Source organism: Anneissia japonica, unplaced genomic scaffold (assembly GCF_011630105.1).
Source record: "Anneissia japonica isolate Jap-2015-1 unplaced genomic scaffold, ASM1163010v1 scaffold288060_len1141017_cov207, whole genome shotgun sequence".
NCBI classification, from domain to species: domain Eukaryota; kingdom Metazoa; phylum Echinodermata; class Crinoidea; order Comatulida; family Comatulidae; genus Anneissia; species Anneissia japonica.
The window spans coordinates 1,046,076-1,058,729 of record NW_022712486.1 but is presented as its reverse complement, the minus strand read 5'-3'; the positions used below and the strand labels follow the sequence as shown (position 1 = coordinate 1,058,729).

At 34.7% G+C, this 12,654-nt stretch overlaps 1 protein-coding gene across 6 annotated transcripts in view; it reads left to right on the top strand.

Annotated features, from left to right (window-relative positions):
- LOC117107841 (filamin-A-like) overlaps window positions 1-12,654 on the top strand; it is a 73,312-nt gene that overhangs the window by 29,534 nt on the left and 31,124 nt on the right. For 5 of the 6 annotated variants that reach the window (XM_033249634.1, XM_033249635.1, XM_033249631.1 and 2 more), the window contains 9 exons: window positions 1,394-1,594; window positions 2,147-2,284; window positions 4,498-4,764; window positions 6,352-6,545; window positions 6,668-6,931; window positions 7,127-7,244; window positions 7,833-8,075; window positions 9,193-10,521; window positions 12,072-12,254. In XM_033249634.1, coding sequence (XP_033105525.1) covers window positions 1,394-1,594; window positions 2,147-2,284; window positions 4,498-4,764; window positions 6,352-6,545; window positions 6,668-6,931; window positions 7,127-7,244; window positions 7,833-8,075; window positions 9,193-10,521; window positions 12,072-12,254 — 2,937 coding nt within the window. The remainder of the gene's footprint in view (window positions 1-1,393; window positions 1,595-2,146; window positions 2,285-4,497; window positions 4,765-6,351; window positions 6,546-6,667; window positions 6,932-7,126; window positions 7,245-7,832; window positions 8,076-9,192; window positions 10,522-12,071; window positions 12,255-12,654) is intronic. The other variant, XM_033249636.1, reaches the window with a different exon arrangement.

Sequence of the window (12,654 nt, the reverse complement as noted above, 5' to 3'; positions counted from 1 at the left end):
GGTCTAAATCCCCTGACAAGGGATCTACACCCACCTCAGTCCACATCATGGTTGGAGCAAATTTTAGGAATAGGCACCTCAGGAATAGGCACCTGTAAAAATGCTTTTTCAAAGAAAATCATTGAGGAGCCGTTAAGGCTATTAGAGGACTAGAGTTCATCCTCAGTTTCTTTAGTGTGAAGCAGTTGAGAGGTGATTCTTCCCCAGGATGGGACATAGTCCATCACAGATTACTTCCAGCAATTATCCTGTATCCTTTTCCTTGTGCTGGTGGTATAAATTAGTATATTTACAATATTTATTAAAATTTGAAACTTGTCAATAGGTTAATAAAATTGCTTTTTGATCATTGAGTGTGATGTGATAACTTTGATGTTTGTGGTATTTTAATAATGCGACAAGTACTGTTGTAATCATTTTCGGATGAATTAGATCCCGAGGCATATAACCAATTACTTCAATCTGGAATCTTGTAGGAAACTGATTTCTTCCACCTGAATAGCAAACCTCTAGAAATTTTCTAAGATCATTCAACCATGACAGATATGATACTTACTATACAAATAGACTTTTTCAAAATTCTATTGAAAATTGAAATGATTGGTAATGCCTGGAAATGTAGCATTGTAATATCAAAAATCTTACCTGAATCATAGAGCAAAGAAATAACAGCTTGGTGATTATGATGCTTGTTTGTCAACCTTGGCTTCAAAAATAATTATTTAAGAATATCTTATTTATATGAAGAGTAGCAGTCATTCACTGTTGGAAGAGAGTGAAATGTAAATAATATTTAAATTAAACATTTTTAATAAATACCTATACAATCAGTCTATGGACGATATACTTTAATAAATACTTGCGTTACACATGGTACATAACCTTCACATACCCCTCTCCCTTCCATCTCATATTATCGTTAAAACCTCTTTGACAACCTGAACTTAGGTACATTAGCTTAGAGAGCAGCTTAGCTTAGTCGGCTAATGTGGTGGTAGCCACTGTGTGTGCGCTGAACCGTGGAGATCTATAGGTCCCCGGTTCTATTCGCATTGCTGCCTTTCCTTGTGTTTCAGCTGGAGGGCTGAAATACAAGTTACAATAGCGCACCGTCTTTCAGATGAGACGTTTATGCCATTGGTCCCTTGTGCATTTATGGCCCATGTGCACGTTACAGAACGCAGTACACTATTTGAAAAAGAGTAGGGGATTGTCTCCCGGTGTACTGCCCAATCACCACCAGAAGGACCCCACTGGAAATAGTCTTCTTGTTGTTTACACCAAATTAATCCAAATCCAAAGGTAACCTCGTCATGGTATGAAATTTCCTGTTTACTCTACAATGTTAACAAGTCCCTCTCCATTTTTAATAAATCTATTATATATTTTTTAGGTGCTGGCCTCGGAGAATTATCCGTTACAGTGAAAGATCCAAATGGAGACCCTACTACATCCAGCGTGATGCTGGAGGACAAGGGAAAGGGCGTGTTCTACTGCCAGTACACACCAACCATGATGGGAACTTACACCATCGAGATCACATTTTCTGGTGCCAACATTCCAGGAAGTGTCTTTGAAGTTAAAGTGGTCCCAGGTAAAAATATAAAAACAAGGATCTCCCTTGAACTTTGACAATAATTACTATGTAACATTGTGGTTTTGGAGGTTGGGAGTTTACTGTCCAACCTTAGAGTAGTAGGATATGTCATTGTTTTCTTAAATAATAATTAAAATAATTGATTTTATGCCCTGTCCAGCCTGTTAAATTTTATTTGACCAACTGTTGTATGCTATGTAATCATAATGTGTCTATAGGCTTATATAAGATCATGATATGATGTCGTCATGACTATATTTAAGTATGCAACATGTTTTGTATGAAATAAAATCCAATGGTCTGAACAGGGCTTTAGAGTAGTAAGCTCTCAATGATCAGATTTACTAAATGTTTTGCTGTCATAAAAAGGGTGGTATTTTTTATTTCAATTATTGTGGTTGTTATTTTTTCCTCCCAATTTATGAATTATATAAATTGATATTATAATGCTTCATATATATTGTGTCTCGTATATTTTTTAAAGTTCCGTACATCTTAAGGTAGCATTACCCTTTTATTTAATATAAATTTTTGTTTTTGTTTTCCCAGAATTCAACCCTAAGAATGCCTTTGCTTACGGAAGAGGCATACAAAATAAGGGCCTGCGTGCTAAGGAGAAGTGTGTGTTCTACGTGGACACCAAGAAGGCTGGAGAAGCTAATTTGAAAGTGCAGATTATTGGACCTGGTGAGATCTAAGGCCTGGAAAAAGTGCTTCATAAGGGCTAAAAAACAATCATAACATGAATTAAAAGATGAAAACAGATAGATGAGAGACGTGGTGAAAAGTGAAGATAGGTAGAAGGTGAAAGGTAGAAGGTGATAGGTTAGAAGTTGATGAGAGATTTTGAGGGATATGAAAAGAAACTTGATCTTTAAGGGCATTTCAACAAAAATTATATTGTTATAATCATAAAAAATTAATATTAAAGGGTGGAATATTATACAATTTTACTTTTATAAATCACGTTATGTACATCATTTTGACTAAATATGCTTTTCAACTTTGTCAAAAAATCATTATTGGTTTCTTTACATTTTGGATTCTTCACCTCCCTTTTTTCTGAACTAATTTCAATATATTTGGGTAGTTATATTGGTTACTTAGATTAATATTAAAATTTAAACAATGTTGATGGTTTCTAGGGTGATGGTTATATTTATTGGTTGTTATAGTGAGGTTACCATAGAAATTATGTCTGTTATAGTGTGGTTGTTTTAGTGATAGGTTTGCCATGATTGTGATGACAGTGATGATGATGATGATGTTTTTATGTCCTTATTCTCAGTATACTTATTCATCTTTTGTCATTTGTCATCTCGTTGCTTTCTAAACATTAGTCAATGTCACCCCACCCAATCAATGATTCCTTTTAGTCGAGACAGGAAGTAAATATTCCTGAATACACCATTTTGGTATGACCATATTTGGTAGAAACCAAACCTCAGAGGAGCGTTTCAAATTGTGGAATTGAATGCCAGACATGATTATCCATAATCAGCCAATAAACAGCTGACAATAACCATATCTTAACATAGAGGGAGCTATTTGAAAAGCTGATAAACTCAATATTAATATCTTTTGATCAGTACTGCATTTGATATAAACAAATAATTTATATTAGAATTTGGTATAAAAAAGATCATGTTGATTTTGAATTCTCAAAATGATTGTGTGCTCTGTAAACTGAATATTCATTTGAATAACAACAAAAAAATAAACAATGTTTGTAATTTGTTTACTGAAACACAGATGGTAATGTTGATGCCATCAAATGTAAAGGGGTCTCCAATGGGTTTTCAGATTTTCAAGGATATGGATCTTGGAAATTAATTAACATTCAATATTCATATGCTTATATCTCAATGTTGTTTTTACCTTTTACTTGTATTTGTTCTCATCTATAAAAAATGTTCATGTTTAATGTCATTCTTCAAATATAAAACCTGATTAATACTTTTTCCATTTGTTTCCTAAAAAAACACCTTGTTACTAACCTGAAATTCCTTTGGTTTACCTTTTACTTGTATTTGTTCTCATTTTAAAAATGTTCATGTTTGTTGTCTTTCTTCAAATATAAAACTAGATTAATACTTTTCCATTCTCTTCCTGCAAAGATATGAACAGCCTTGTTACTAACCTGAAATTCCTTTTGTGTCATGTGATCCCTGAACCTTAACCTCAGTATTGAACTTTCCTTTTTAAATGTTAATATCAACTTGTTGATCTCAATGTGTACTTTTAAATTGTAGTCTGAACTTTCTCTTCCAAATTCTATTAGTTGTTACTGATGTCTTACTAACTTGAATCGTAGACATTAATGTTTTTGTGTCTTTGACATCTTTTGTTGTGTTTTACTAACAGAATGTTCGTCATTGTTTTAATTTGTGGCACTAACTTCATTAATCTTGTGCGCTGTAGTGAGGGTAATTTTAGTGTGGTAAAAAGATGGATGAAGTCCATGGTAATTTGAATATTAACCTGTATTTGTCTTTTAAGTTGTTATGATTTGCTCTTATGTAGCACTAACTCAGTGTTGGAACCTTAGCCCTTACCAGAGCTTATAATGCGCTCTTCCATGATTACCTTCTCTAGGTGAAAGGTCGCTCAGGTGGTAGATAACGTGTTAAGCTCTCTTATGGTATCTTCTTATAAACCCCTCCCTGTCCCTTTTTCCATTACACCTAATGATAACATATACTTTGCACATACACAAATATATAAAGAAAAATGCCGTACTAATAACATGGTAGAAAGGAAATAAGTACATTAACCTGATTTTGTATTTGAAGAAAATATATTCATTGTAAAATGTATAGTTTTGTCTCAAATTATACCCCTCACAACTCACAAATGTTTGCAAATGTTTTTAACACTATAATTGCCACTGCTTCGCTCAGGTGGAATCGACGAGCCAGTGAAAGTAGTCGACAACGGCGACGGAACATTCACGTGTTCCTACAGCCCTTTCAAGCCTGGACGTTACATCGTTCACATCATCTACGGCAAGGAACATATCCCCAAAAGCCCCTTTACTGTCAACATTAGTCCAGAGGCACAGGGACCGATCACGAATGTCCGTGCCTTTGGGCCTGGCTTGGAGAAGGGTGTGGCAGGAAAGCCCTGCACATTCACCGTTGAAACCAATGGTGCTGTTGGCGCCTTGGGTAAGTTTTTGTTTATATAAAACTATTTCAATTTGCATGTTTAGTTCAGTTTATTAAAACATACATCAATAACCTCAACAATTTTAATAACAGCAAAGAGTATAAAACTGCCATGGCCTTTAAAAGAACGTCTATAGATTGTACGCTGGAATTCGAAATGCAGCGCGCGTTCGATACGAACACCTTTTACGTTTTATGAGGGACACGCCCCTTCGTGGGAGTACTTTTTAACGTTCCATTACCTGTATACAAAATGAGGGCAGTCGGACCTCTTGTAGAGTTTTATACTATTTGATAACAGTATGGTTATTCAAGGGTTGAGGGCATAACGTTTGGGAGGAGACAAAATAGGTTTTTTTTTTTTTTATAAAATGTGTTTTGTCCCATTTCACTTTTATTTTTAAAATAATGTGAGCCTCCTTTTCAGCTATGTAATAAAATATGTTTCAAAGGGAGAAACTACTGTACTAGGCTGCTGAACATTTGCTGCTGAAGCAGTGTGCAAATTGGGCAATATATCTTCTTCCGGTGACTCTTTTCCAGTCAGCAGAAGTAGTCTTGTGTGTACAATAATTTTTGCATTAGTAGTCTTAAAAGTGCTGTATGTCTTTTTACTGTTTGCACTTTTTCAGTGTACCATATAGCATTCTTGAGTGTACACAAGGGACATGTTAAAGCTGATGTCATTGATAATAAAATAGAAATTTAGTCATTGTAGTTTGCAACCCTAAATTCAGACTTCATTGTCTACGCAACAGGCATGTTGTCAGGTCAGTCCAAGTCAAGGAAGTATGCTTAAATTACAGGTATAATTCTCGATTTCCCATGGGTGTCAACTTTACATGTTTTGAATTTCCCACAGAATTCCACAAATATGACATCATCCTAGTCTGAATTTATTACTGCCATACAGGAAATTCGTCCAAGTTTCTTTACATTTTGACAAAACAAAAATGTTTATACCTATATATGATCATGATGTGCCTATATATGGTTAGGATGTGATATAATCATGACCATATTAAGCAAGTAACATGTTTTTGTCATAAAATGTGGATAAGATTTAATACTCTGTTCATGCTATCAAATGTTCTGTGATTGGCCAATATATGTGTGTGATATCATATCCCACCCATATATAGGTAAATAACAGATATGTTTTCAATTTAATAAAAAAAAAATATATACAATCAAATACACACAACACTTTTGAATAAACTTATCAGGTACTAAACTATTAATAATATGGAAATATAATAAAATGAAGTACGAATAATGACAAGTTAAAAGAGGAATATTAAATTGGGGGAAAATGAATAAAAATGTATGAGAAGACACACATATTTGTCACATTAAAAAAGGATTTACCTGCAAACCATCGGTTAAAAAAGATGTGTCATTAACTTTTGTTAAATAAAACAGAGATGTCCACAATAACAAGTTTAATCAAGTTTAAATATCTGTGATAGGTGTAACATTTTATTTTCATGCATATATATATTTGTAAATCACACACAATTGTTTAAATAAAAAAACTGTTACTGCAAGCCATCCTTTTATTTAAAAAGATATCTTTTCTACTTGCAGGTTTTGCCATCGAAGGGCCATCTGAAGCCGAGATCAAATGTGCTGATAATGGGGATGGTTCCTGCGAGGTAACCTACTATCCTACTGTGCCTGGAGAATACGCCATCCATATTACATTTGATGAGGAAGACATTGAGCATAGTCCATACATGGCTAAAATTACCCCAGACCCCCTTGGGTTTGATGCTGGCAAGGTGAAAAAAATTTGTAAATGATTGTAGAGATGCAGCAAGCTTAAACATTTTAATACCAGACTATAATTCTATTAAACATACAATATATTAGTTTGTAATAAAGATCATTGCTCTCTGCTCAGGTCGTTGCTTCCGGACCTGGACTCAAGCCAGATGGTCTTTTGATTAACGAGAAGACGGAGTTCACTGTTGATGCTCGTGCCCCCGGATGCGGAAAAGCAGAACTTGAGATTTTCATATTTGATCAGCTTGGTAACAAAATCCAACCAGATATTCGTGATAACAAAAACGGCACATGGACCGTTAGCTACACACCCACCGCCCCATTGAAACACTCTGTCGCTGTGACTTGGGGGAAGGTGTCCGTTCCAAAGAGTCCATTCAGAGTAAGGCTGGAAAAACTACTGCAATATTGTTTTAAGTACACACAACTTTTAAAAAACATTTATCCCCATTCTGTCTGTCTATCACATTAATGCTTTATTTTTAAATCTATGATTAAAGACATAAATCTAGTAATATTGATCTGTGCATGATGATTTTATTTTTATCAATTAACACTTTTACATGTTCACACACAGGTGACAATTGGAGCTGGTCCTGGTGCTGTTAAATTGTACGGCCCTGGTTTGGAAAGTGGAAACGTTAAATCTAAGGAGCCTACAGAATTCACTGTGGATTGCACTGAAGCTGGCAAAGGTACAGTAATTCAACATAAATGCTATCATAGTGTATGCTTGTGAAAAAAAAAAGTAAATTATGTTAATTGTCAACTCGTAACATGAAGCCCTGTTTAGACTATTAAATTTTCTTTAAAATAAAAAACTGTTGTATGCCCATATATAGTCATATCGACCATATTTGGGCATGTCACATCATTGAACAATCTGGACAGTGCTTAAAAGTTCATCCAACAAAATTGGAGCATACAACAAGGTATTTTGATATAAAGTGTACCAAGAATAACCCAATATGTACAAGGACTTTTTTTTTCAGTGGGGTCATTTTGGGGAATTGGGCAGCACACTAGGAGGCAGTTCCCTGCTTTTTGTACTGTGTTCTGTAATGTGCACATGTGCCATATTGCAAACAGAATCGAATACTTAAACATCTCATCTAAAAGGCACTGGCTATTGTAACATGTGTTACTGTCTTCCAACTGACACACAAAACAAATCAGGCACCATATTTGAAAGATCTCCACAGTTACATATATTTGAATGTTATTTATTTCATATTTAATTTAATTTATTTTATTTATAAACAAATTAAATGTTTTGACTTCAGGACCGATCCAAGTAAAATGCACCTCTGCTCCAGGAGTGAACAGCAACTCTGAAACCCCAATAAAATGTGATGTCACCGATAACAAAGATGGCACCTACACTGCTCGTTACACCCCACAGAAACCAGGCAACTATGTTGTCGAGGTCAAGTTTAAGGGCAAGGATGTGCCCCAGAGTCCAATAACTGTTCAGGTTGTGCCAACCGTTGATGTCAGTAAAATTACTATTGATGGACTTCAAGAACGTAAGTATGCAAATTGCCTCATTTGAATATGTGAATAAAATCATTTTTTTAATGTATTTATTTTAATTCAATGACTGGAATTATATATTCACAAATTTTAGTAAATATTAATTATTCATTAGTTTATTCATTAATGAATTATTTAATATGAATAAAATAATACTTTTCATTCATGGTTTTTTGAAAATATGAAAAGAAATTTTTAAGGTTTAAATTAATCGAAAATCGGTATTGCATTAATTTTTGCTTTTAACTGTCAATTCCATTACAAAACAGTATCACACAAAGCTCTACCCACACTATCAAATTTCCTTCAATAAAAACTGTTGTATGCCCATATATAGTCATGATGTGCCTATATATAGTCATGATGTACCTATATATGGTCATCATTTGCCTATATATAGTCTTGATGTGCCTATATATTGTCATGATGTGCCCATATGTGGTCATGATGTGCCTATATGTGGTCATGAAGTGCCTATATATAGTCATGATGTGCCCGTATATGATCATGATGTGCCCATATATAGTCACTATGTGCCCATATATGGTCATGTTTTTATGTAATAGTTTGGACCATTTTTTATGTTACTTATGGTAATGTTGGTCATTTTAAAATAAACAAGAATTATTTTACACAAAATTATTTTTTCGAATCCAACATATTCGTATTCTCTTACATTGTCTATTGTATCGACAAATCTTCAAATGTTTGTGAAACCATTTTTTCTCCAGTTTTTATTGTTTTTTCCCCAATGTTTCTGCATTTGTTATCTGTAATATTTTATCTTGTGTGAAATATTTTTTTATGAAATTTAACATGGACTTTGACCTCTTTTATTCTGCATACAATATGGCTGAAGGTGGTTGCTATGGATACTATGATAAAGTGGATGTGTGTGTGATATTTGCTGTGTTAATACATCCAACCTATAATCCAGTAAAGCATGATTGATAGTTTTGCCATTCAGTCCTCAATTTTGATGATAATTAATAACTTTCATCTTCCATGATCACTAATCTAAGAAAGATTTAGATCTTTAATAATTTGTCATATGTGTTGTTTATTTCTGCATGTTAATTTCTGTGTGATTTATTTTTACAAAAAAAATAGCGATTCAGGTAGGAAAAGAACACACATTCTTCGTCAACACTGCCCCAGCTGGTCCAGGGGATCTAGAGGGTGACATAAAAAATCCATCAGGCAAGAAGTTGCCAATAACTATTACCCAAACACCTAAAGGCCACGCAGTCAAATTCACACCAGAGGAGGAAGGCCAGCATGTTGTAGGGCTTACCTATGCAGATGTCCCATTAACAAGGCAGGCTTTCATTGTCCAGCCTAAAACAGACCCTAGAAAGGTAATTGCCAGAGGTAGAGGATTGAAAGGTGGTCCTGTAAACGAGCCTACAGACTTCAGTATTGATACTAGAAAGGCAGGTATTGGAGGCTTAAACTTGACAGTGGAAGGACCAACGGAAGCTGTGATTGACTGTAAAGATCACGGTGATGGTACTTGCAAGGTGACGTACACACCAAATTCTATCGGACCATATAAGATCAACGTACTATTCGCTGACGAACACATTCCAGGATCGCCGTTTAATGCAAAGGTGTATGATCCGTCAAAGGTTAAAGCATATGGCCCCGGCCTTGAACCGGCCAAGTCTTTTGCCACTTGCCCATGCACTTTCAAAGTGGATGCCCGTGATGCTGGTGAACCACCAATGAAAGCACAGCGTTTGTCGCCTGATGATGCATCTTATGGCCCATTAAATGGAGACGATTTGGAAGTCAATGAGCCCATGGTTGGTGCAACTGAAAAAGGCCCGGGTGACTTTTCAGTCCAATGGCCAAAAGAACCATCTGCCGTTAATGAAGATCCGGTGATGGCTGACAGAGTTCTGCCAGTAAGATCTGCTCCAGGATCTCATGGACCAGAAAATGGCATCTTAGATGATCCATTCAGTGACTTTCACAGGCCACATTCCAAAGGTTCCGACACAACTGATAATGCTCCAGTGGCAGAGGATGTCATTGAATCTACTCAATTGAAGCCAAAAAAGTTTGGACATCAATGGGATGACCTTGATAAACCAGTTAATGAGGAACCAGTCTCTTATCAAGAAGGGAAGCCAACTCGTTCAAAAAAGCTTGGCCCGGTGGATGACTTTCCTGTCATTGAAGAGGCTTTGTCTGCTAGCCATGTTCCTCCTGTTGAATGCAGTGCTGTTGGACCTGATGGTAAACCTCTTGATGTTGATGTCAAAGACAATGGTGATGGCACATATGATGTCACATATTTCCCAACAGAAGAAGGTCCAATTGATCTGGATGTCAAGTATGGTGACCACTCAATTCCAAACTTTCCACTCAGATCAGAAGTTGGAGCACCACTAGATGTCAGTGGGGTTGAGGTTTTCGGTTACGGCATTGAACCGGGTAAAGTAACCATATGATATTGTCATGCCTGAGTACACACCGTCTCTTCCGCAACTCTCTCTTTCCTCTTATCTAATTAATGCCTAACGATTTGGTGGAGGATCACACATAGCAACCACATAGCAACATCCGATTATTTTTTAGCACATTGCACCAAACCACTAAAATCATGCTCCAATAACTTTGAAGAGTAAAAATAGTCGCCTCCTTTTGTACAGAGGTAGCACATATGACCATAATAAAAAATCTTTTGCAAGCTATGGTGGCACCTATCTATCACTCGGCTGCAAAGCTTATGCAGTGCTGTCAGCAGTAATACTCTTGAAATTCATCATGCTTATTTTGTTTTACAATAATTGTCATTTATCAAACATGTTTTGTTTCAAAGGCCTAATTAGTCTATGACAATAGGGTCATCAGTATGGCCTACCTACCTAGCTTGGTCCAAGGTAACTGAAAGTATCTCTAGGCCAAAATTATTCAACCATTCGGCATAAAAAAATTAGTCTGCACAGGATCTCGGTCCTCAAAGTTCTGGATTCTTCCCCCTCTTAATTTTGTTGACATAAAACGTCACATCAATAAGAATTACAATCTGTTGCTAAATTATTATTTTTGATTTGTCAGCATCTATTTTTTCATTTAACCATACTTTTGTTTCTTTTTCCATAGCTTAACTCATGTTTTTTTTTTAAATGGGATATATACAAACCCATATCTTTGTGTGTTTTGAAACCCTCTTAATTTCCACTCATGAAAAAAGTCCATGACACATTCACACTTAACTAATTTGAGGTTTTTCCACCAAATGATAACAAAACTGTCTGTTAATTCCCAATTTCACTACATAATCGTCTCATCCTAACATCATCCCACCTTCTATGTTGTCAAGTCTGTAACATGTTTATGCAGAGTAGAATGTTTCATGTGTTGAATGTGTATGTGCATGTTGAAATGTTGTAATGTTGTAGGCTACCATCCATACATACTGTCACCTGATCTCTTTTAACCAGTTGGTGTTCAGTAATATTTCCTCAATCATGAATATTCATACCTGCATGTTGCATATTAATGATCTTGAAACATGATGTAGTTGGCTATATATAAATATTACATTGATCTGTATAACAGATTTGTAAATTATTAATCTCAATTTTTAAGTATATAGAGGATGTCAAATCAAACCATATTATTTTATTGTTTTCATAATATTTTTTATTTATATTTTATAATTGCTAACATTATTAGCTACTTGAAGACTTTCCATAATTTCTACTATATGCTTTTTTGGAATTAATTGTTTCTGAAGTTTATTTATGTATATTAAAATAAATATATATTATTATTGTTATTTTTATTGTTTTTATTATTATTAGTATGCATTGCTCACATGGCATGCGCATAACAAAAGCATTCTACCATTGTTAACAACATTAATAATTAATTACATTAAAATATATTTTTTGAGTCCTAAGAGCTTATAGCAGAATTGCTGAAATTTATCAATGATAAGTTATCTAATTTTGTACTGATTGTTTCACAACTTGTAGAGGTGTTTGTAGGCTGTCCAACTGATTTCACCGTGAATGCTAAGGCTGTCGGGCCACAGGCCAATCAGCTGAAAGACCTTATTGACTGCACCCTGCAGTCACCCAGTGGAACTAAGGTGAAACCTGTCATTACTGATAACAAAGATGGTACATACAGAGCAGAATATACCCCAGTGGAAGAGGGTGAGTTGAGTTCCAGTTCAGCTGTGTTCTTGCCTCCAATCTATATATTTTTGCAACCTAAATTATAGTTATAATTTTATTAGGCCCTTTTAAAAATATTAATAGTTTATCACCCTATCTAGGCTGGAAAAGTGGAGGATTTTTTTAAATATTTTATTGTGCTAAAGCCAAATATCAGCCTTGGGTTGTTTGCTGGTGCATTGATATTGAAAGTAAAATTTGATTGAGATAATACAAACAATAAACAATATCTACTATGTAATTAAAATGTAATTAAATGTATATATATATATATACTGTATATATGCCTATATACACATATATATTTATACATATACAGTATATATATATATATATATATATATATATATATATTTATAATATTTTATATAATATATAT